This window comes from Aplidium turbinatum, chromosome 13 (genome assembly GCF_918807975.1).
Source record: "Aplidium turbinatum chromosome 13, kaAplTurb1.1, whole genome shotgun sequence".
NCBI classification, from domain to species: domain Eukaryota; kingdom Metazoa; phylum Chordata; class Ascidiacea; order Aplousobranchia; family Polyclinidae; genus Aplidium; species Aplidium turbinatum.
In genome coordinates this window covers 22,470,779-22,495,054 of record NC_137484.1, presented here as the reverse complement: position 1 = coordinate 22,495,054, position 24,276 = coordinate 22,470,779, and the positions used below count along the sequence as shown (strand labels likewise).

Sequence of the window (24,276 nt, the reverse complement as noted above, 5' to 3'; positions counted from 1 at the left end):
GATAAGTGAATGACATAATCACGTAATAAAAACGATACAAAATATAGAGCACATTCGTCATTAACACCTTCATCTTTTGTTGTTCTCAGATTGTTTCTTACATCAATTAAAATATTTCATAACAGTTGTAGTTAATCTGCATCAACGATGGGAAATTTTCCGACGGCTCATGTTGCCAACGCGTACCATGAAGACATTAAAGTCAGAGTGGACAATATCAAAGAAAACCAGCTAGATTATGAACGTCTCATCAAAGCGTCAGGTGGTATTGGGATTTCTGGTGGTGTTGATGGGGCAAAAGGCAAAGTGAAAAAAGGTAATATTTTAATTGTTTTTGAAAATAGGACCTCTAAGAGAATGGCCATGTGCTGCCTAAAAAACACAAAACAAGGCATTCAAGACAAAGATCCCTTTTAAAACAGTAAAAACTACCACAAGGATACGCAATGTACACACACATTAGCAAAGTCATGGTAGAAAAAGTAAAGATTCATAGAAGTTCTTATTCTATGAATCCCTGAGAAAAAATGCAAAAGCATTATAACGAAAAAATACACCATGTTCCTGTTTTCAAGTTTGTAGCGTTTTTGGAAAAGTTTAGAGGATCGAAAATTATTCCGGGCCCAAAGGTGCTCCTGGACTTTTGGGCAACAGGAACAGGGTTGTATATTTGTTGAAATGTTTAGTTGCAACTTTTTAATTTGAAAGCAAAACTGCATAAACCATTATTTTATTACAGATTCCGAAATAGATAAAACAGCCAAAATAGATAAATTCGTAATGGAACGCAACGAAGGCTTCACCACAATAAGGTCTGGTGATTATCTTTCTTTCGGTGTTATCGGTGACCAAGGGCTCGTCTATGTCTCAATAAAAACCAAAACCAAGTGGATTGCTAATGACTATCCTCTCCGTAATAATCATAACATTCTTGTGGATGAATGTGGATACATGCAGATGACACGAAAGGATCGCATTTGGATTGATAAGAATGGGAACAAGCATTCCTTCAATCCCAGTATTCTACATGGGTGGAAGAAGCGTAATTAACTGACAAGAAATGAGAGGTATAGGAAAACACACATGTTCCTTTGGCAAACTCAATAAAAAATTGACTCTCTTTTTGTTTAATTTACCAAAGAGTTCGGCTTCTTTTACCTAAAAGATAATTAATCAGTGATCTGTGTATAAAGATAATGTAACCAAATGAAATTATTAGTTTTTCATTATAACCTTCCCTCTTATTTGCATAAACATTTTGTTATATACCATTGATTCTCCATGTAGCGCGCTATTGTATGTACTATTGATGTAACTTAATGTGACATTGATATGAAATTATTTGTTTGTTAAATGTTGTTTTAATGAACAAAATGTTCACAATGAAGTAATTTAAACACAGAAGAATACACCATGTTTGGGTTAAACCCTCGAGGTTTTCAAGAAGAACAAAAAATGTTTTATTGAGCTGAACACACGATGGTTTTTATTTCTTTACTGAAAGAATGTTTTAATAAATCACATTAAGTCAAACTATCATCATTAAATTGTGAATAAATTACTTGTTAACAGCGCTTGTTTGGTATTAGGCTATTGTGAGGTACAGGGTAGGTCTACTCAGTAATCTGATTGGCTGACGAAAAGAGGTAGTGTATCTAATTATACGTCAGAGAAATTTACAAAATAAAGAAGTGTCGCGTGAAATTATAACAACACTTTTCAAATTTCAATTTTGGTTATGACTTTACAATCCACATGTTTTCCATGCAGCCTATAGGATCTTTACTTATTTTTTTAAATCTTGAAATTTGAAAAAAAAACGTAAATATCAGTAGGCCTACCGGTAGTCTTTTAATTCCTTTTAGTCTGATTTTGATTCTGACCATTAAAACAAAACGAAACAGTTTACTTGCTATAACATTACAATACAATTTGGGTAGAGAGGTAACTCTTTTTAACCATAAACAGACATGACTCAGCAATAACACTACATTTAACATTAGTAAAAACAAAAAGCGAACGTTTTCGGCAAGTTATACAGCCCTTTTCAAGCCTATAAGAAAAATACATATTAAAAGAAATTCTAAAGAATCATATAGTATCACAGCAAAAATATGGTCAAATCTAAACATTTGAGAAACTGCCTCGCTCATTCAAAATGATAACTGAAAATTGCACAGCACAACGGGTCAAGTATTTGAGAAGTAAAAATTAATTAATTGTTCAGAATTCGTTTTTTGTTTTTATAATGTTAAATGTAGTGTTGTTGCTGAGTTATGTCTGTTTATAACATTGCAAAGTCTAGAAAAAGTAAAAGCAACAAACATTAGCATGTGCTCAGGGCCGTTAAGAGGATATTTTGGGCCGGTACCGATAAGATCTTCGGGCCCCAACATCAAGACACTTCTAAGAAAAACGCATAATATCCAAAGAATACGCGGTAATTTCTCAAGTTTTCGGGCCACCAAATTCATCCCGTTATTGTCCACGCCCGGCTCAAGATCACGCGACGCTGGTTCGACTCTCGGGGTGTGCGCTCGGGGCCAGCAAACTTTTTTGTAATTCTGCGTTAATCTTATCCAACATAGGGTAGAAAAAGTCCACTTTAAATGCATCTTTTGTGCTTTGTCTACAGTGCTGTACTCTTTCCAATGTTGGTACAATCTTACAATTTGTAGGATGCTTGAGATCTTCGTTTGCTGGTAATCACTGCTGCTTTTTAAAAAAGTTCAATGTTGCAGCATTCAGATAGGTCAATAGCCTGCCGCAGTGGATCTGATTGTTGGTTGATTTTGAATCTTTATCCTCGGACTGACAAAGCCTTGATTAGTTATTCTTGGTAGTTTCGCATACTTGTAGAGGCTCTTGACGCAGGGCCGGTTACGGAGATTGACAAAGTGAAGTTTTTCTGATTGTTGAAGTCTTGAAGGCGGAATTATTCCATTCACTGTAGGAGTGTAGGTGCCGCTGAATAGAGAGCAGTCCTGAAATGCGTTGCTCAAGCGCACACCCCGAGAGTCGTACCAGCGCCGCGTGATCTTGAGCCGGGCGCGTAACCACTGAGCTAACGGGGCGGGATTGTTTTTCTTGGCTATTCCTTCAGATCGTGTTTTAAAACTTCAACCATGTCAGCTGCCCTCCGGAGGTCAAGACTGGCCCCTTGAAACATATTTGAAGTTGAATGAATCAATTTTGACGTATTGTTTACAGCTGGAGCAAAGAAAACAGACCCAAATCTGGTTAAATTAGGTGAGTTGCTGTACTGCACTATGAGATACGGAATTCTAATCGAAAACAGTTCACTCTAATCCTAATTAACGCCTCATTAGCTGTATTTTTGGTAGGGGGCAAGAGTGGGCAATTTCCCTTCTTTGGTTACGACCTTGTACCCCTGGCAAACGTCCTGTAGTTACACTCCTGCTACTGTAAAATACATCAATTAAAAATTTATATCGATATACCAATTAACACATCAAGAAAAGATTTTGCAATATCCAAACAACGGTCTTTGTTTCTAGTAGTTGAAAATTGGTCATGCGATAAGTTTGTTGAATTGTCCTAGTTCGACGCAACGTAATCTGATCGGCAAAGAAGATCATGTGATGATGTTTTTACCCACACTAAGAAAAAATGTTGCGATCAACGAATTGTCACATCACATTGTTGCGCCACGTTATTGAAATGTTATTGTTCTTCAACGAAGTATGAAACCGTGAGTATAGCAAAACGAAAAGCCGTCGTATATCCAAACAGAGTAAAAGCTTATATCGAAAGCAGAGGTTAGAAAACTGTGAGTGATAGAGAAAAGTAGGGAATAGAAAGCCTCATAAATGAGGTTTTTGGTTAAAGTGATAAAGGCAAACTCACATATTGCCCGACCTATAAGCAACGTTTTATGAAACTGGTGGCTGTTTATAAGTCATCATTGTCGTAGGTCTACTTCAGGGTTGCCATACGTCAGGACTTTCTCTGACATGTCAGGGAATTTAGTGTTTAAATATGCGTCAAGGAGAGGTGTTAAAACTTGCTTAAATGTCCGGAATTTTGACACTCGAACTACCAAGCGCGTCAATTGACGCATTTCAAGTATTCATTTTAATGCATTTCCGCCGAGCATCAGTTTTTTGCTGAACCTTTTTGACAATTGCTTTCTTCTTACAACGTTTGATTACAGAAGCGAATAAACATTTCAACTCGGTCTATTTAGTCTAGAGAAGAATACACTCTCTCCCTCTTGTAAAGAATGATTAAGATGCAGACCAATACAATAGTTTACAGTTTGTTAACCACAAATTGTTTTGCTTCTTCGCTTAAAATCGTTGATGTGTTTTTGAAGTCAAAGAACATCTCGTTATAACATCAGATCTTCGAAAAAATATACGTAGAGAGAGATTATGCTTATTGTTTATAAACTGAACAGTTTCGTTGGAGCGTGTGACAAAGTAATTTTGTGGTATTTTTTCTTTTCATAAATGTTATTGTTTAGCTGACAACTAACATTTGGTGTAGTAAAATAAAACGACTCTTTTGGCTTTTGTATTGGTTCTTATTTTTCTTCTTTTCACAAGAATCGATGGCGGGAATGTGTTTTGGTACTATTCTGAATTTGTACGATAATAAACGTGTTTGGCACGCAAAACATTTGTCAGCGCGACGGAGACGAAATTGTCAGAGGTTGTGTGTCATCAAATATAGTAGTCCTAGTCTACTTGCTACCACGAAGCTGATAACGGGCCTACAATTACTTTTAGCCTCCGAATTCGAAAATAAGGTTAACAAAGCATTTCCACTATCGACATAGTCATAGTTTATGCATGTAAAGCCTTTTTGAAAAACTTGTGGTCCTGAAAACAGATCATCCACTTTACACAGAAAACATTAAAATCTCACTTATTTCAGTATTTCAAGCTGAAATTTCCAGTTAGTTCAAACTTCAACAGCTAACAGAAAGTTTAAAAGTAATAGGCCTGAGTAAAAGTTTTGTGGGAACAGCTTACTTTACTACTTCACAATGTAAATTTCAACGACTTGTTTTAGCCTGATGCTGAGAGTTCGCTGTGGTAGCGGTTTGCACTAGCTTTCGGATCATATTACTCTAGTCATGTGCTATGACGAATGGTGTTGAAATCAGTGTGTCGTTCTTTAATGCGGCTCTTTTGTTTGGCTTGAGGCTGCTGGCTATTGAGTTTCTGTGTTGTTAGGCGTTATTGCTGTAAAATTTTGTTGAATTAGTTAATTAATAGATTAGGTGACGTAGTTCTTCCCTTTCGGCAGGGTTGAAGTAAAAGTTTTTACGGAAACAACTTACTTTACAGTAGTACTTCGGAACAAAATGGTTGGAGCCCCTGATTAATCTGATAAAAAAATAAAGAGTCCAAAATGTACTTAATCTCTGATATAATATTACAAAGCATCAATGACAAGCAGAAGTTATGGACTAAGATGAACTGCTGGACGAAGTGGGAGAAGCCAAAGCTTTTGAACTAAGGGATATTAAATAGGCTACGCTGTTTTATTTGCAACTACATGTCATTTTCGATTTCTATTAAAGTAAGTGGAGTTCCAGCCAGTGGCGCCGCCAGACCTTCAACATTGGGGGGGCAAAATATTGACAGTGCAAGACACCAAGACAGTAACGTAGTTTGGAATTTTGAAAGGGGGTGTGGGTGTTGAGTACAGTATTACTGTATTAATGAAACAAGAAAACCTCCCCCAGAAAATTTTAAAAAATTACTTTTAGTTTGGTGCATTCTGAGAGCATTTTCAACAAAATTGTGGGTATGAATATTCCTGTAAAATGGTGCTGTTCGGTGGCATAGCAAAAGGATAAGATCATGTTTTCTTCGGCATTTTTCGGAAATAAAGCTGAGTCTCTATGTTTTCTTGTTGCTAATTCTTGGCTGAGATATTTGAATGTTTGGTATTGGCAAAACTCGCTCTTTTAATGCAGTTTCGTTTAAAATTAGGCAAACTTTGTTTTAGAGACATAGCCTAGGTTGATTGCTTTTTTTTGCGAGATTATTATAGTTTTAGTATTTATCAATTTTCTCCTTGGTTGATCCAAAAAGCGATCTTATTCCGGTAAGTCACTAACTTTTATGCTTTAAAGTCAACCCAAAGTTTAGAAAATGTAACGTCATAGACGTCATACATCTTGATGAGTGTCAAACAAAAAGCTTTGAGACAATGAAGTTACTTTATTTCTTATATATTCAAGTTTTGTATAACGAATAGCTGTTTAGACGTTAAACTAGATCGAACAAGCGATCTCAGCAGTTACAGATGGCTTGCATCCTTGCACAGTTTGACGTGAAATTACATCATAGGCTAAAGCTTTTCTTGGAGACAATGTATTAACATCCTTGAATTCAATTTGAAAAGTTGAAACCCCCCCCTCCATTGGCTACGCCACTGGTGCAAGACAGTGATATATTATTTAATTTATTTTGTTCTCTTTTGCTATTGTCTACTACAATATAGCGTACCAAAAGTCCCACATTTTTGACATGTCTGATCTGATGAAACAAAATAAAATTAAAAATAAATGACAGTTTGATTCCGTATGGGACTTGCAACTGCCATGGCTAGCGAAATTCTGCGTAGCTTTTTCCAGATTGAAAAACCATTTTTTACAAATGCACTTTCTGATATCCAACAGTCTGTTAGTTAAATATGCCTCATGATTTTGACTAGTCTGTTAGTTGCCAGAGAAATTATCAAATACTGCACTGAAACGCTGTGAAAACGTTTTTCCATGCTTGGAAAATACAGATGACAAAACATAGTATAGATATATCAAACGCAGAGGTGCACACATGCGGGGCCAATGACATTGTGAGAATTGAGGCTAATAAAAGTTAATGGAATAAATATAGGCTACTGTGACGGCCACCGGGCGTATAGTTCAACTGCAATAAATACTCAGCCGGTGTTAAATGATTTTTTATTCTTAATATTTCTTCTTCCTATCCACGAAGATTTCATCAGGAAAATGCACAATATCAAATGATAAGTTTAAAATACAGCATTAGAGAACAATCTTTACATTTCTTATTAAAATGCCAAAAATGCAGTATGACTGAACAATACAATTAAAGTCAACATGCTTCTACATTTATTAGACGTAAAAACAAGCTTCACTGAAAGTAAAAATAATCAATTAAAACGCCAACCCCAGCCAGCTAAATCTGCTGATTTTACATCGATTCAACGTTGTAGGGCGTTGAATCGATGTAAAAAATGCACAATCTTGCTCGTGGGGATGCAAGTGTTCCAATTTAAAGGCAATAAGCAACGCAATATCTTCAGAAATAAAAGAATGAGAAAAGAATTTTACTGCAAGTAAAACGTATTTTAACGTCTAATAAACGTAGGAACATGTTGACTTTAGTTTCATTATTTCGTCATACTGCATTTTTTGCATCTTAATAGGTATACAATGTAATTGTTCGCTCATTTTGTGTTTTAAACTTTATCGTCCTTATATTACGCATGAAATCTTCGTGGATAGGATAAAGAAACATTAAGAATAAAAAATCATTTAACACCGGTGGAGCATAATTGCAGTTTAATAGAATAAACTTTAACTAATATTAACAGGGCTATAACACACCAAGTTGTTGAAAACTCGACAGGGAAAGCAAAATGTGGCATCCTTAGCTTCTGAATACTCCAGCCAGAGATAGTCATCAAACCACTGGTTACTTAGGCTACTATATTACTTTAGTAGACTTCGTTGAGTTAAATGTATATTATATCCTTGAAACATTGAATGACCCACTGCTGTATGCACTGCCACCACTCAAGAACCAAGCAAGAGCCAATCTGCTGAACACTGAACAGCCGGTAACAATGCGTGACAGGCAGCAGGCGAAGTACGTGAATAGAATCACAAAATCGTAATAATAACAGCAGCAAGAAGAGCAAGTTTAAAATAAAAGAGATAGCATTTACCACCCCCCCCCCCCCCCCCCCCCCCCCCCTTGCGACTTGAGTTTACTTTAGGTTGGGATCCAAATATTTAAAAAAATAACAATATGTAATAATATAAAAAAATTAAAAAGATGGTACCCAAAACATTGGGGGGGCAGCTGCCCCGCCTGCCCCCCCTCTGCCGGCGCCACTGGTTCCAGCCATGTACTACTCACCGTATCTTTCTTGTGGTGCAAGATTTCTCAAGCAAATGTTTAATATTTTTGGACTCTTAAATGCCAAAACCAATTTAAAAAACACAAAATTTATATATCCACAAGTGCAAAGCTTCACCAGACAGGGAAGGATTCAGCATTTAGGTTTGTGGATGCAGTGAAGTAAAAAGTAGAAAATTCAGCCAAGTATGCGTCAATGAAGTTCCGGTTACTTTTTAATGATACGGCACTGAGTTTAGCTTGAATGAATTTTGCGCAGTTTTAACCATGTGACCACGTCACCGAGTGAAGTGCTATCGAAGACAAAACTTTAGCATTTTAAAATAATAATCAATGTTAACAGTTGAGAGCATATGGAGGCAGTTTCGCTCATCGACCTCCTGTATCTGCTACTTCTACAACTACTTTGGACATCCGGTACACGACAACTGGGCGAGACAAAGTGGGCGATACCCACTTGGGCGAGACCAGGTGGGCGACGAGACAAGTGGGCGACGGACCAAGTGGGCGACGGACCAAGTGGGCGACGAGCCAAGTGGGCGACGGCCAAAGTGGGCGACGGAAGCGAAAGTTTAGCCGTTCGGAAAAAAAATATGACTTTTAATTTTTACTTTAAAATACAATGATTGATTTGTGGAAGGGAGGCAATGAGAGTTCTCACGCTGAGTTTCACGAAGCATTGGAAGCAACTCGCCCAGTTGTCGTGTACCGTTGGAGATCTGCTTCCAGACTGTTGAATCCGTCTATTGTTGACAAGCAGCTGTTCGAAATTTTAAATGGTATTCGCTCTTTCACGCACAGCATTGTTGATGCTCGTTCTTGCATCACATATGTTCGGCTGAGTAGCCGAGTGGTGAGAACGTCTGCGCGACGTTCGAAAGGGCGTGGGTTCGACACCGCTCCAGAGCACGCGGCTGTCTCGGCAAAGACACTTAATGGCAAGCCAAAATAAGGGGGGAAGCTGACTCGAAGACTATACTGTATGTCGGTAGACACTTTTACGTATTGCACTGCCCGAAAAGGTAACCGCAACCATGCGTGACATACGACATCGCTGACGTTGGTAGCGCTATCATGCGTGACATGACTCAACACGTGATTAACTGGTCGTCTTTATCGAAAGATTTTGATACAAAGAAATTTAACTGCATGCATCGCCACAACCAACGTTGCCTAATGGTTAGGGCAGAGGAGTAATAATTTCGATTGCATGGGTTCGATTCCCACCCTCTGCTAATACTATTTTTTCTTCTTCAACTGAACTGAGTGCAAGAAGAATCGTAGTGACTGCAAACAATGGAGTTTATGAGAAAAGTTGTGACTAAAACACCAGTAATGTCATATACGATACGCATAGTTGCGGTTGCCTCTTCGGGCAGTGTAATACGTAAAAGTGCCTACCCTGTATGTCACTTTGCTACTTCCTGTCGTCTGTTGTATCGCATCTGTGATCGCAGTGTACTGTATGTTATCGCAATGGGCGCAAATAAAAACACGATTATTATTATAAAGCTTTGTTTTGTAACAAAACTTTATAAAGTCATTGGTTGGTTAGTTTTTGAATCTTTATCCTCGGACTGACAAAGCCTTGATTGGTTATTCCTGGTAGTTTCGCATTTTGACGCTTTTGACGCAGGGCCGCTTACCAAGACTGGCAGAGTGAAGTTTTCCGATTGTTGAAATGTTGTTGCCAGCGAATTATTCCATCCACTAAGTGCCGCTGAATGGAGAGCAGTCCCACAATGCATTGCTTAAGCGCACACTCCGAGAGCTGAATTGGCACTGCGTGATCTTGAAGTTCTTCGTTCACGAAGTCACGCTAACCTTTTCAAAGTGCATGTCTCCGGATAGGAAATATCAAGGCCGTTGGAGACAAAAGTTTAGAATTACAAAAAAATTTCGGTTGTAAGAAATTAGATCAGAAATCGAGCCCTGCTGAGAAGCCCAGCAAAGCTGCTCGTTTTTTTTGATCAAACTGTGAAAAAAACGCGACGCGCAAAAGAGTAAGAGAGGGCACAACGCAAATCCCTTTCTGCTGTTGTTAGGGTGTTTCTTTGGCTTATAGACTTCTCATTTTTCTGCAATAAATTATTATTCATTATGACAATACTTGTTCTTTAGATAACCGCATGGTTTTTTCGGTGCCTCCATGGTGTAGTTTCCATATCAAAAAAAGCTATTTGTTGTATCTCCTGATGTGTACATTGAAAATGAATGTGGAGCTATGTCGAAATAAACTTGATTGATTGACATCCCATCAGCAAAATCACAACAATCCTCACTTTTTTAATTTGATCATATCTTGTCAATTCCGATTGTTCATCAGTTGTTCAAACAAAACATCACTTCTTCAACACGGTTGAAGGCCAGCAAAAGTGAGACACATGATTTTAAGAGTTGGATGAAAGATGTGTGACGTAATTTAGCGTGGAAAGTAACCGCTCGCACATCTTTGGCCAACCTTTAAAATAAAGTGTGTCTCATTTTTTCTTGCTTTTAACCACACTGCAGTATATAAATGAAGTAAACATTTAAACAATATCACACCAAATCAGAAAAATCAATTTATTAATATATAGAGCTTTTGCCACGCAAGTGTGGCTTTTTCAGTATGCTACTGTATAGTCTGCAACAATTAAAAAGAATGCAGTACTATCGAGATGATTACAAAATTTAATGACAGTGTTTAATATTTCAAAGTAGGTAATACTGTGCAAACAAATCATAGAAAAGATCAAATATTATACATAACTATCAGACTGTAGGCCAATAAATAAGATAATGCAGTATATAACTTTGTAAATTTTATTTTTGTATGCTATTCGCTCTGAGGATGCGCATTGTCATAGTGCGCAAAACGTCAGTGAAACAATAAATCAACCTGTTTATCGTTGCTTTTACTTTCACTTTCATCAGACGAACGTTGCGACTATAGTGCTAGAAACGAGCCTACTTCCTGTTATGTTGATAAGAATTGCTGCCCGACTATTATTAATCAGAACTATTGTCTTTCCCCAGCCCTCATACTTGTTGTATAGGTTTTGGAATTTTCAAGTTTTTTTTAAGTTTGTTTATTTAAAAAAATTAATAATATGGTCACGCAAAGAAAATGACCCCAAAACAAATAACTTACTTGTCTGTAAACATTTTCATCTTTTATTATTTTCAGATCGTGTCTTGCATCAATCAAGATATTTCATAACAGCTGTTAATTTACATCAACCATGGGTGGTGTCTCGACCACCCATGTTGCCAACGCTTACAAGGAAGACATTGAAGTCAGAGTGGATCGTATCAAACAAAACCAGATAGGGCATGAACGTGGTAGAGAATTTCAAATGATCGATCAAGTTGCTGCTGGTGTAGGTGGAAAGAATGGGAGGAATTTTAGCAGAAATCTTGGTAATGTTCCACTTTAATTGTTTTTGATATCAGGGCCGCTCAGACAATAATTTGGGTCTTGTACTAATGAGACCTCCTGGCCCAGTAAAACCAAAACAAAACAGCTGTAAAGAAACAAGCTACCGTTTAAAAAAAAGTAAAATCTATCTCAAGCAAAGATAATACATGTGGTATATAAGGAAAGTTTCCATGAGGAAAGGGCAAAGGTCCTATATAGCGAAAGAATTTGCAGTGTCTTTATTTTCAACTTCCTGGCGTTCCTAAAAAGGTTTCCAGGTCCAAAAATCACCCCAGGCCTTACAGTGCCGTGCCTTTTAGTAATGATAATGATGATGATTAGATGAAACTCCTTAATTTAAAAAGGAAAAAATGCGCATAATTCTTTGTTTTATTACAGACTTCAATGCCAGACTCCATGAGAATGATACGTACGTGATGACGCAAAACGAAGGCTTCACCGCAATAAGGCCTGGTGGTTATCTTCGTTTCGATGTCACGGGTGATCGCGGGCACGTTTATGTCTCTGTGAGGTCCAGGAACAAGATACTTGCCAATGATTTTCCTCTGTGCAATAAGTATAGCCTCATTGTGGATAGGAATGGATATGTACGGATTGCGAAATACGGAAAGATTTGGATGGATGAGAATGGTATAGACCATTCTTACTATGCAATCTCTGCTTATCAGTAAAAGAGGTGACTCATAAACAGGGCCGGATTTAGACCATGAGAGGCCTTAGGCTAATCCATTTGTGAGGCCCCTCCCAATTTTTGAGCTCAGAATTTCTCTCTAAACAACATCACATGTCATTGCTTAATGTTAAAAATATAAGTGCATTAAACTCTTCGTTCTTTTCATTTTCCACATTCATGGGTGCAAATTTTTAATTAAAAGAATAAAAATTTAGTTAAGGCAGTTTTGCTTTTAATTTTAATTTCTTTGATCAAACAACCGTTACAATAATTGTAAAGTTTATTTACGAGGACATAAGAAATAGTTACAGTCATTAAATAAAGTAAGACTAGGTTACCAATTTTTTTTTCTAGCTTTTGTCAAAGCTAAATCATGCAAAGGTTCATCAAAATTTATCTGTTTAAGTTTGTCACTCTCAATGCACAGAATGCTCAGTGCGGACAACCTTTCTTGACACATTGTCAATCTCAGTTTATTTTTGGTGCTTTTGAGCCTTGAGAAAGATCTTTCTCCTGAGCAGTTAGTGACCATTAAGCTTAGAAACAGTCTTAATATTGCTTCCACACTAGGAAAGGCAGTGTTAATTTTTTTCTTGCACATAATTTCATAAAGGTCTCCATGAGACAAGAAAATAGATTGTTTTTCTGTACCGGTAAGCCCTTGGTTTTGTGTTTGTCTCACGTACAAATGAAAATGCAGAAGTTCATCAGTTAGTTTCAGTTAGTTTCGGGTTAAGTTTCGGGTCAACATCTTCTGGATACGCTTCCTTTAAAAGTTCTACGCCTCGTAGCCTACAATAGTTGCCTTCAGATTAGCAAGAAAGAGGAACATTTCTGCAATGTCACTGTACACATTAGCTCTTCTTCTTAAATTGGCTTCAAGTGCGTCGAGCATAAGGATAAAGGAATTTATTTTACACCTTTCCTTTGAAGAGAGTTCACTTAAAGCGTCAGGTGCATTTCTTTGTCTCCTATAGTGACAGCTCTGTAGTTAATATTCGGCAAGGTTGCTTTTGCTTGCTGATCAAGCTCGTCAAACTCATCTCTAATTTTGCTTGAAAGTCTACAAGTGAACTTGTACAATTCGGCACAAGTTCTTTACATCGAGTGTGCAGGGAGCTTTGTATCAAGCGTGCAATGCTCTCTGTTCTTCTTGCAAATCATTAACAACAACAGAAGAAAAGTTGATGCTACCGCTCTCAAAATTAAAAAAATAAACACTAGATTCTCCAAGAAAACCACTAGACTACTAGATTATTTCAAAAACCACTAGATCTAGTGGAAAACCACTAGGAGCAATGGCATGGCCAAAGGGGGGGTTTTAACCCCCCCACTTTAGCACGCGTGTGACGTCACGATATTGAGAATGATGCTTTCAGTCTCTTTATATTTCTAAAACAAAGGTTGCCTAAATTCAAATGAAACTGCATTAAAAGAGCGACTTTTGCCAATACCTAATATTCAAATATCACAGCCAGGAATTAGCAACAAGAAAACATAGAAACTGAGCTTTACTTCCGAAAAATGCAGAAGAAAACATAATCTTATCCTTTTGCTGGGCGACCGGATAGCACCATTTTGCAGGAATATTTATACCCACATTTTTATTGAAAATGCTCTCAGAATGCACCAAATTCAAATTAATTTTTCAAAAATTTCTGAGGGAGGCCCCCCAGACTCCCCACCGCTGGGTGTCGTCTTCGGAGAAATCGCCGTCAAAGCCCCCCCTTTCAAAATTCCTGGCTAGTCCACTGACTAGGAGTGGCAGCCCTGATGTCAACTACCGATAGGCTACTGTTTTTTTGCAGAGAAGACTACAGTACTTTAACATAGAAGCTTCCAGCAGAATGCGCGTAATAATTGCCTTTATTATGATCGATGCAAACGACGTAATAATGATTGTTTACTACGTGGTTGCAACCAGTTGTGTAAAGTATTTTCTACTCTGAAAAGCTTGATATATATATACTTTAGGTAGGGTTTAAACTTGTCAAGTTTTTAAAAGAATTGAAAGAATTACAAACTTCGAAGCCGAATTTCGAGGCCCCTGGACGTTGAGGCCCTAGGCTTCAGCCTGCCTAGCCTATTGGTAAATCCGGCCCTGCTCATAAAGAATGAGGAGTAGGAACGAGAAAGCGAAATGTAAAAATTAACTCCCCCCCTTTGATTAATTTGCCTAAGAGTGCGTTTTCTCGTACCAAAAAGATAACCAGTGACCTGTATGAAGATAATGTAACCCAATGAAATCATTAGTATTTATTGATAGACTCCCTTTTGTACAAACCCTCAATTCCACCATTGATTCTCCATGTAGCTGCTGTATATATTTTTGATGTAATGTAACCTTGATATGGAATGATTCCCTTGTTAAATGTTTTAATTAGCAACATATTTTACAGTAAAGTAAAATATTCGCAATGAACTAATTACAATACAATATAGAAGACAATGATTGGGCCAAATTACGAGAGGTTTTCCATGAAAGCAAATGTTTTATTAAACTAATCAATAAATGACTTGATAACGTAGCACGATTGTTTTTATTTCTGTACTAAAAAAATGCTTGAATAAATCTTATTCGGCTAAATTGTAATCTTTATATCTTGAATAAACTACCTGGTAACATCGCTTGCGTAATATTCTGGTAAGGTACAGCATACGTAGTAAGCTGATTGGCTGACGGAAAGAAATTTTTCGTCTAATTATTGTACGTCACTCTGTGTATTGTACGTCACTATGTGTATTGTACCTCACTCTGTATATTGTACGTCACTCTTCACTTTTAGCAGATTCAGAGTAGTCGCGGCAAATTGTTATAAAAACATTTCAAAATTTATCTTTAATAATAACTTTGCATTCCATATGCTTTCCATGTTCATTATGGCGTTTTAATTTATTCTTTTTATTCCTAAAATTTTGTAATCTTTATCAAAACGTAAGTATGGGCAGTTTTTCAGCTCAGTTTGATTTTGATTAATTATTATCAAAGCAACAATAGTACTTGCTATAACATTTCAATGTCTGGAAAAAAGTAGAAGCGACAAGAAACGCGAATATTAGGATGTGCTCGGCAGCGAAACAAAGACAGTATCAGTAGCCTACAAGATTTACATCAGCAGTGGTGCAATATGACTGATTCACGGTGCACTCATAAATTACCAGAGATGTACGTATGCGCCGCAAATTCTACGCCGCATACATGCGGCCACATTTTTTTGGATAGTTTGCGCTTGAGGATGCGCCGTAAAGTTTTCGCGGTTTTTTAGCGCATAGCGTCAACGCATACTTTTTAATGTCTTAGTTGTTGTTTGCAATTTTTTTTTGTCAAACTGCAAAATGTTAACGTCTTGCAATTGCCCATTGTTCTAGTGTTGTGTCACAGTGTCATCTATTGTTCAGTCAGCTGGAGTTTGTTTGTATATCGCACTACTGCCTTTGACGCTAGAGTCCCACGTGGAGACTGAAGTCTTGCAGAAAAAAAGAAAGAATTAGTTAAAACAACTTAGGCCTACTGAGAAATTACGGGTCAAAACAGGAATGTAATGTAAGCAAGCAAGTAGGTAGGTTGGTAATGTCGCTCCATGTAAAATGTAAACAATGACTTGGCTTCGTAGTGTGAAGTTATTTAGGCAAGCAGTGTTGAAGGCGTTTGTAAGCAATTGTGAGCACTTTAATTTATATTAGTTAAGTCTTGCATTTTGGGGCAAATCAGAAACTTCTCAGGCAATGAGCAGTGCAGCCTATGTATCTAAACAAACTCAAATATTTGGTCTCCGACCGTGATTGCTTGCATGATGTTGTACTCTGTATGTTATATGTAGTACATTACTTTGCCGATTATTCTTGTTGTAGGCTAGGCTATGTAGCGTAGACTGCGTAGTAATGTGTAGGCCTACATACAGTAGGCTATCAAGCTAAGGTAATTTTTACTTGACAATTTATACATTCTGTTGCGTAAGTATGTAATTATATATGTTTTGTAACTTGATGAGCAGTTTAGCAAAACATGCATCCAGGGGCCAATTGTGAGAGGCTTTTGAGTAGCCTACTGCTAATAATACTAGTAATGCTAACTATCTCTGAATGCTAATAACAAAGAGTTGTGCAGTTCAGAATCTAAACTTGCTTGTGTCTGGCAGTTTTGTCTTCCATTAACCCACCTTTTAAAAATCTTATCAGAAAAAAGCATAGAGCTTACTGAGAGAATTATGGCATTAAAAGCAATATTAGTCTTATTCAAACGGAATTATTTTAAAAAGAGTGTTTTTTATAATGGATTTTTAAGGAGCGACAGTTAGCATATTACTAGGAGCGACAGTTAGTATAATACTAGAATTTTCTTGATGGGCATATGCTACAGTTTCTTACACTACACTATTGTATTCAGGGAATAACTTACGGTAATACTAATCTCCAAGTGAAATGGAGCATGATAATACAAATCCATGGCCCTACATGGAAAAGTATTTTAAGCTCTTCTTCGAAAGGCAAAAACTTATATTTTCAATGCCAGATGTGCCTTCCGGCCAAAAAGATAATTTCTTGTAACGAGAAATCGCGAAGTGGCTTGAAAAGTGTGTTGTTTCGAGTGGTTTATACCGTGTGAATGTTTGGCACCTAGCAAACAAAATGAGTATGCGCTAACGCTGACGCCGCCAACTTTTTTTACAAGTTGCGTTGACGCATGCGGCGTATAGTTTTTCGAACGTTTGCGTTTGCGCTGACGGCGTCAATATTTTTTGTATGCGCGTACATCACTGTAAATTACTAAACTGCAAAGATCATGCAATTTTGTTACTCAATGGGTCGTGTTCAGGGCCGTTGAGAGGGTGACTTAGGCCCTGTAACAATGATACTTGGGCCCCAAATCAAGACGCTTCAAAGAAAAATGTCTTATTGTATATACAAAGCATACGCGGTGGTTTCTTAAAGTTCCTGGCCCCTAGAAAAGAGTTAAGGGCCCCCAATATCATCCCGATCCCGGGTTCAAAAGTATTCCCTGGACCCCTGTCAACGGTGCTGATTGCGTTTAGCAACATAAACACCGTTCATACTCTATCTCACTTCATTATTAGCTGGCAGCAAAGAGGCACCCGAGCACGATGGTTTGCATAAAACAAAGGGCTACCCAACAAAACGTGTCTAAGAAAACATTTTGATTTTACTTTCATTCGCTACAAAATTTATATAACCGGCCATATACAGTAAAACTGGGAGAAGATCACTTAGCTGCAGAATAATTTTCCATCAGAAAGCACGCGGAAATCCGTACATGACCAAGTTATAAATTTTTACCAGAAGCATTGTAGTTTCCGGCTTATTCATGCAGCATAGCAGGGACTTTTTTCTTCTTGAGTTTTTTTTCAATCTTTTAAAAACTGTCATTCTTCAAAAGCCCTTAACATTAATCGACAATGGCTTTAATTGAAGCCCATTGTGATATTGTACACTGCTAATTACATTATAAAACACTGCTTAAGCAGCCAAGGAACATTTGATCATAGAACGAGGGAGTCCCACAAATTCTCACACATTACAAAGTGTCTAGCCAAAACGTAGCCGTATGCTCTGGCGCGATATCGAATCGGCGACTTTTCGAGCTTCGTACAGGCGTTCTCTCCATGCAACCACGTGGTTCGTAACGTCCATGTAAACTTTTTAGCAAAAGAAGCCAAGTCAATTCATTTTGTTTCAATAGCGCCACATATAAACAAACAAGCCGAGTGAAAGAAAACTAAAAACAATGCATTGTAAGTTACAGCTGAATACTGAAAAGTTTGGTGTTTACCAGGACAGTTATTGTTTCTAGCGATAAGTTACAACTGCTGGTTAGATTATGGTACAATCAGGATGGTAGCAAAACACCATAAGTCAGCCACCACCCTATAACAATAAATATAGCTAACATATTCATACACACAGGATGTGCAGAGGCAGGCACACTACTTCAGTAAATAAAAAGAGTTTAGCCACTGACACTGAAAAACAACAAAGGTTGTTGCCATTTTACCATGTGTAGTGTGGTGTTACCATGTTACCTGAAGCAGTGTTGCCATATGTTGATTACCTCAAAACCATGCACTCAAACAAAACCAAAGTTGATGTTGGGGACAAGACAATCTTAAAGTTGCAATTCTGCAAAACTACAATAGAAAAATCTCACAACAGAGAAACTTGGCGCTTCATTGCTTCCAACCCTCGACGAGAGGAAGGAACTTAAATGGATGTTACCGGATGAACGCTTCCCAAAATTTCTTGTCATAAGTTTAGTTACATATTTGGAAATCTTATTGAATCTTTTCCCGAAAAGAGGTACATTAGTATAACTACAAAAATCAATTTGAATAAGGATCTTCTGATGATCCCCTGTTACAGTGAAACAGGCTGTAAAGGTTTTAGATTGTTGTAACTATATTTGATGTAGCTACAAAAATATATTTTTTTTAATGTGTATCATCCGGTATATAAAACGTTTTGATATTTTCAGCTGAAAATTTTTTCTTGAACTCAACTATACCTTGTGTCGGAGACTCACAAAAACTCTTCAATTGTTGCAAAAGAAAGCATGTTTGCTTGAAGAATATACGTAATTAAACAACAGCAGCTTTTTTAGCAATGTCATATGGAAGGAAAAGTTAAAGCACACCGCTTTTTGTGGAAAGATCATACAAAAACAAGCACGTGAAAAACAGCGCCTCACTTTTCTCAACAGCCTCAAAAATCATCTTCATGGTACAACCAGAACAATTTTTAATACAGTCAAATGCCGGGATGAATGGATAGAACTGTTCCGGAAAAATTTTTTGGTTGGATGGTTTGATTTATGAATCTTTATCCTTGGACTGACAAAGCCTTGATCATGGCCACCTGGAGTTTCGCATACTTGTAGAGGCTTTTGACACAAGGCCGGTTACCAAGTTTGACAAAGTGAAGTTTCCGTAGTTGTTGTAGTGCTGTTGCCTGGGAATTATTTCATCCATTAGGTGACGCTGAATGGAGAGCAGTCCTTAAAATGCGTTGCTCAAGCGCACACCCCGAGAGTCGAACCAGCGCCGCTTGGTCTTAAAGCTTCTTCGTTCGTGAAGTCACGCACTAACCAGTTGAGCTATCGAGGCTATCAGTAGTTTTGAGACAAGGCGGGCACCGGTTGATTCCAGCACCTATAAGGAGTGCTAGCAGCCCCTGTTTAAAACGTAGCGCAGTGCTGTTTGTTGATTTTATTAAAAAACGAAACACACAAAACGTAGTAAATTCATGGATAACAAATTCACATCAATATCATAACTTATCTGCAATGAGCAACACGTAACCTCAATATTGTGACTAGACACTGGTCACAGGAGAAAAGTGTATTCTGAAGTTGTACACTTGTCATAATTTCTGGTAGAAAGTAAACAACACTAAGCATGGCCACTTGGAGATGCGGCCTGATTTGTCACATTTTGCAGATTTTGATTACAGCTACTGCTAGTGATTGACTGACATTTTTTGAGATGTTTTTATTTTTTGCGGTTTCCTAATGACATAAAACTTTTTTGTTGCCTTGGAGAAGCAGTAGCAAATGAGAAAAAGTAAGTTGAAAAACGCTAAATCAGACTGTTATTAAAAAATTAACAGTCTGACTAAAATCTTCGAAATCAAATTTTCTTTGTTTTTCAACATGTGAGGATGTTAAAACCTATTGTGTCATCTGGGGAAAAGAGTAAAGAAAGCGTAAAAATCTAATTTTTAGAAAAATTTATTTAAACGTTCACCCAAAGTTAGAAAAACCTGGAAATTTCTGCCAAATGTGACAAATCAGGCCGTATCTTTAGGTGGCCATGCACTAAGTAAATACATGAGAAATAATCTCACATCATTGCCCCACTACATTGCCCCAGTACATTGCCCCTATACTTGCAATATACCAACAAGTTATATTCGTGGCATAACGACGCTCCTGACAAACGAAAAGTTGTAGATTTGGATAAATGTGTAAAAATGTTTTGAAATTTTAAGCAAAGTGTAAGTAAAAAGAAACTCGTTTTGTAAATTAAGCTATTCAGGAGTGCAGTTCAGTTTCGTTGCCGCTTTTGCCAGTTCCGTCACTTGTACACCACAATGCATCATGGCTCGAAATGCGTTGTTCCTTTTTCATCGACCCAGATTTTCTTGTATTCGGTACGCTGTACATATCCATCGGCATCCACTATGACACTATGATCATTCCGCAAAGATAATCATTAGCAATCCTTTTTCTTCCTGACTTTATTGAAACGTAGACGCGTCCATTGGAGCCAGAAACATCAAATGTAAGATAATCTCCAGGTTTTATTGTGGTGTATCCTTCCTTTATCCGCATTAGGTATGAGTCTTTCTCGCTAACATTTCCTTCCACACCTGCAATGAAATGTGAAATGTAGAAACGTTTACACTTTTTGAAATCAAGAAAGGAAGAAGTATCTTCTGGCAGGCGGGGCCGTTGAGCGCATAATTTCGGCCTGGTATCAATAAAAACTCTGACTTCCAAATCAATACACCAAAAAAGCTTTCTCCAAATATAAAATAGATTAAATGTAAATGCACTGTATTTAAAGAATACGAGTTAAGTTTTTACTCTTTTTAATGGAAATATGCTTATTATTACATCATTGCAAATGTTGTGGATTCAAAAAGACACATTAATCTGAATGAACAGAAAACTGTAGCCTGTACTTGTTGTTTCACCTAAATAAGCACTTTTAATTGCAATACTTTCGTCACTTCCACTGAGGGTTTGGTTTTCTTTGACGTCATCCACTCTGGCTTCAATGTCTTCACTGTACGCATTTGCAACTTGAGTCGAATGTTTGCCACCCATTGTGAAGTAATAGTTTGTTGTATAGTTAGTAGAGTATAGTTGTTTGATTGTTACAAAATAATTGTGTGAACATACAAAAGGATGATTTCATTTTACCGACTTCAAGTTCCTCAACCGATAAGTTGGTTACAAAAAGCTCGAAAGTTTCACTCTGGACAAAGTTAGTCTCCAGCAAACACGTCTGTCGTTTGCATCACGTAACTATAAAAATCAGTTGAGCAGCGTAGCCAGTTTTCTGGATGTCTACTTTTTTTTAGAAAGCTTCAGTCAGCTTCTATTTAAAAAAAAGCTTTAGGTGCGGTTCGACCGAGTCAGCTTCATTTTTTGTTGTTTTTTCGTTTTGAACTGAAATTGATAACCTTCTCCATATGGCCAATAGTCATTCCCTTTGATTAACTAGCATGATAATACTGTAGTAATAAGCTTACACATTCACTTTAAAAGTCTAAGATAAAAATGTTTTTTTTACAACCACAGTAAGTTTTATTTTCCTCATCCTTCAATGAATCCACGTCATACCAGGCTTATTTTTAAATCTCTACTCTGTCTCTTGCTACACAAGCAATAAAGTCAAATATATCTTTCACTCTAGTCTAAAGTGTAATTTTCTTCAAACAAGCAGTCCTGTTGTTTGGAATTACGACACCCGCTTGTGCCTTCCGCTTTACTTCCGTTCAGCGAAGCTCACAAATGAAACATATCTACCACTAATCGGGCCGAAATTAGTAGAAAGCAAAAAATGAAGATAACAGTAAGGGAAGGATCCAATTTAGTTTCAGATATTTCAGTAAGATCAAGTTTCGCTTTTAGCAACATGATCGTTGCTTACTTCACAATGAAGATTTTAACGACGTGTTTTAGCCTGATGCTGCGAGTTCGCTGTGGTAATAGCGGTTTGCACTCTAGCTTTCGGAACACGGTTCCCTAGTCATGTGCTATGACGAATATTTAATAATGTTTTGCGGTTCTCTTTCCAAAGCTTCATGATCCTTTATGGTAATCCGAGGCCCACTGGTTGAGAAGCACTACAGCACGCTGTAGTGGTTCTCAACACGGTTCATAATAATAGTTTAATAATAGTTTATACTGTAAAAGATTTTATTGATGACATGGGGAAAAAACACAAAGTACATTCATGAAAAACACATTTACATTAATATCATAATCTGCATTATACCGTCTTGATGGCTTCGTGGTTATATTGTGTCCGCCTCTGAATCGATAGGCATGGGTTCGATGCCTTGCCAGGTCATACCAAATCTTTTCTTAATAGCACTGAATCTTATTTTTAATTGGCAGGCCTACTGAACAAAAGAAATAGATTAATAATAATGTACTCGGCTGAGCCTCTATGCGGTGACATTGACATCGTCTGTTTGGTTAGTCAAGCGCTGAGAAGCTATACGCACATCTGCGACGGCTACAACCCAGACAGCAAATCAGCCGTTTTTTACACTGCATCTGCAGACGTTGAATCAGTGTAAAAAGCGACTGGTTTTCGGTTTGGGAACGCTATACAACAGCACACATTATTATTATATGGCGACTTATAGGCTAATGTCAATAACGCATCTGGACATTTGTTACTGGAGGAAAGTGTACAGTAGTTTGAATTAGTAGATTGGCCATAATTTTTGGTAGAAATGCTCCACAAATTTACGCAAAGTATAATGCAACGTATAACCAAAAAACTAGTCGTGTAAATGAAGGTTTTCAGAAGTGAAGTTTGGTCTTGCTGCCATTTTTGTCCATTACATCACAATCTATCGCGCGAAATGTGTTGTTCCTTTTTCATCGACCCAGATTTTCTTGAACTCGGTACGTTGTACATATCCATCCGCATCCACTATGACGCTATGATCATTCCGCAAAGGATAACCATTAGCAATCTTCTTTCTTCCTGACTTTATTGAAACGTAAACGCGTCCATTGGAGCCAGAAACATCAAACAAAAGATAATCTCCAGGTTTTATTGTGGTGTATCCCTCTTTTCGTTCCACTATATATACGTCATTCTCGCTAGCATCTTCTTTTAAACCTACATTGAAACAAAAAATTGTAAAAACATCAAGATCCGATCGAATAAAAATGGAAGACGCCATGCTCTAGTTTCATCTTTGTTTGGGATCATCAGTGATGCATATCCATGGGTCTTGAGCGGAAATCGAACTTCCAACTTTCTCGCTCCCGTTTAAGACACATGGATACGCATCACTGATGATTCTAAATAAGAGTGAAACTCGCATATGATGTCTTTCATTTTTGTTCGACCGGAGTCTTAATGACTTTACAAATCCCCACACCCCTTTAATTTTAACAACGTTTTCCTTTTTATTAAATCAAGAAAAGGGAAGAATTATCTTCTGATTGGCATTAAGACGGTTTGAAAAGTATTTTACTTTACTTACGTTACTATTGGGTGGGGAAAGACACGGCGGATAAGGCGCTGGCTTTCCAATAATGCGAACCTGGTTCAACAACCGGCTTAAGCTGGTGGTTGATAAACACCATTTAAGTCTGGAGTAATAAATGGGGTGGGCATAGTTGCTGAAGGAAAGGCAACCGCAAAGAAGAAACCGGCCACCCTCCTTTCGTTAGTGCCGAAGACCTAGTGTGATGAGAACAGTATCTTCTCATACCCTAAAGCTCAATAACTGAGTAAGGAATCGTTCTTTACTGTACTTATAACTTTGCAAATCCACTAAATTTAACAAGACAACAAAAACCGTTTGAGCCTAAAGTTACTGTTTCACCTAAATGAGGAATTTTAACTTCCACGTCTTTTGCACATTGTCGGCAAGTTTGATTTTCTTTGAGGTCATCCACTTTAGCTTCAATGTCTTCACTGTACGCATTTGCAACATAGGTCGAATGACCGCCACCCATTGTGATTTAATAGCTTGTTGATTAATAACAGTTTTATTGCACAATATTTTGATTGCTACAAAGAAAAACCTGAGAAAATATAAAATAACCATTCCATCAAATATAGTTATTACTCTCTAAACCCAATTTCTATTTGAATAAGGACCTTCTGATGATCCACCTTTTAGGGTGAAACAGGCTGTCAAGGGTTTAGAGAGTAATAACTACAGTTGATTTAATTCGTTCTGCTTGACTTTTTGCTTTGCATTGAGCACTTTTTGTAATATTAATAGTATTTATTGTTCAAATAATCATTCGATGCTTGATTGCT

General features: G+C 37.4%; 3 protein-coding genes across 4 annotated transcripts; 2 read left to right on the top strand and 1 right to left on the bottom strand.

Annotated features, from left to right (window-relative positions):
• Positions 1-11: 11 nt before the first annotated feature.
• LOC145782547 (uncharacterized) lies at positions 12-1,572 on the top strand. Its single transcript, XM_082594354.1, has 2 exons — positions 12-316; positions 740-1,572. The coding sequence occupies exons 1-2, from the start codon at positions 148-150 to the stop codon at positions 1,048-1,050; spliced, it is 480 nt and encodes a 159-aa protein (XP_082450480.1). The 5' UTR covers positions 12-147; the 3' UTR covers positions 1,051-1,572.
• A 2,172-nt stretch (positions 1,573-3,744) lies between these two features.
• On the top strand, positions 3,745-14,869 carry LOC145782130 (uncharacterized). Of its 2 annotated transcripts, none has more exons than XM_082593883.1 (3): positions 3,745-3,779; positions 11,317-11,549; positions 11,947-14,869. In XM_082593883.1, the coding sequence occupies exons 2-3, from the start codon at positions 11,372-11,374 to the stop codon at positions 12,237-12,239; spliced, it is 471 nt and encodes a 156-aa protein (XP_082450009.1). In that variant the 5' UTR covers positions 3,745-3,779; positions 11,317-11,371; the 3' UTR covers positions 12,240-14,869. The 2 variants fall into 2 exon arrangements, with proteins under 2 accessions (XP_082450009.1, XP_082450008.1); XM_082593882.1 differs by lacking the exon at positions 3,745-3,779 and adding an exon at positions 5,944-6,081.
• Positions 14,870-22,167: 7,298 nt separating this feature from the next.
• On the bottom strand, positions 22,168-24,027 carry LOC145782552 (uncharacterized). Its single transcript, XM_082594357.1, has 2 exons — positions 23,834-24,027; positions 22,168-23,118 (listed from the first exon to the last, which is right to left on the bottom strand). The coding sequence occupies exons 1-2, from the start codon at positions 23,964-23,966 to the stop codon at positions 22,844-22,846; spliced, it is 408 nt and encodes a 135-aa protein (XP_082450483.1). The 5' UTR covers positions 23,967-24,027; the 3' UTR covers positions 22,168-22,843.
• Between the last annotated feature and the right edge of the window lie 249 nt (positions 24,028-24,276).

Excerpts from the sequence above, each read along its gene's own strand:
- LOC145782547 (XM_082594354.1), top strand. The coding sequence starts at position 148 with ATGGGAAATTTTCCGACGGCTCATGTTGCCAACGCGTACCATGAAGAC. Across the intron at positions 317-739 it reads AAAAGGCAAAGTGAAAAAAG|ATTCCGAAATAGATAAAACA; the intron begins GTAATATTTTAA and ends ATTTTATTACAG.
- LOC145782130 (XM_082593883.1), top strand. The coding sequence starts at position 11,372 with ATGGGTGGTGTCTCGACCACCCATGTTGCCAACGCTTACAAGGAAGAC. Across the intron at positions 11,550-11,946 it reads GAATTTTAGCAGAAATCTTG|ACTTCAATGCCAGACTCCAT; the intron begins GTAATGTTCCAC and ends GTTTTATTACAG.
- LOC145782552 (XM_082594357.1), bottom strand. The coding sequence starts at position 23,966 with ATGGGTGGCGGTCATTCGACCTATGTTGCAAATGCGTACAGTGAAGAC. Across the intron at positions 23,119-23,833 it reads AGTTAAAATTCCTCATTTAG|GTTTAAAAGAAGATGCTAGC; the intron begins GTGAAACAGTAA and ends GTTTCAATGTAG.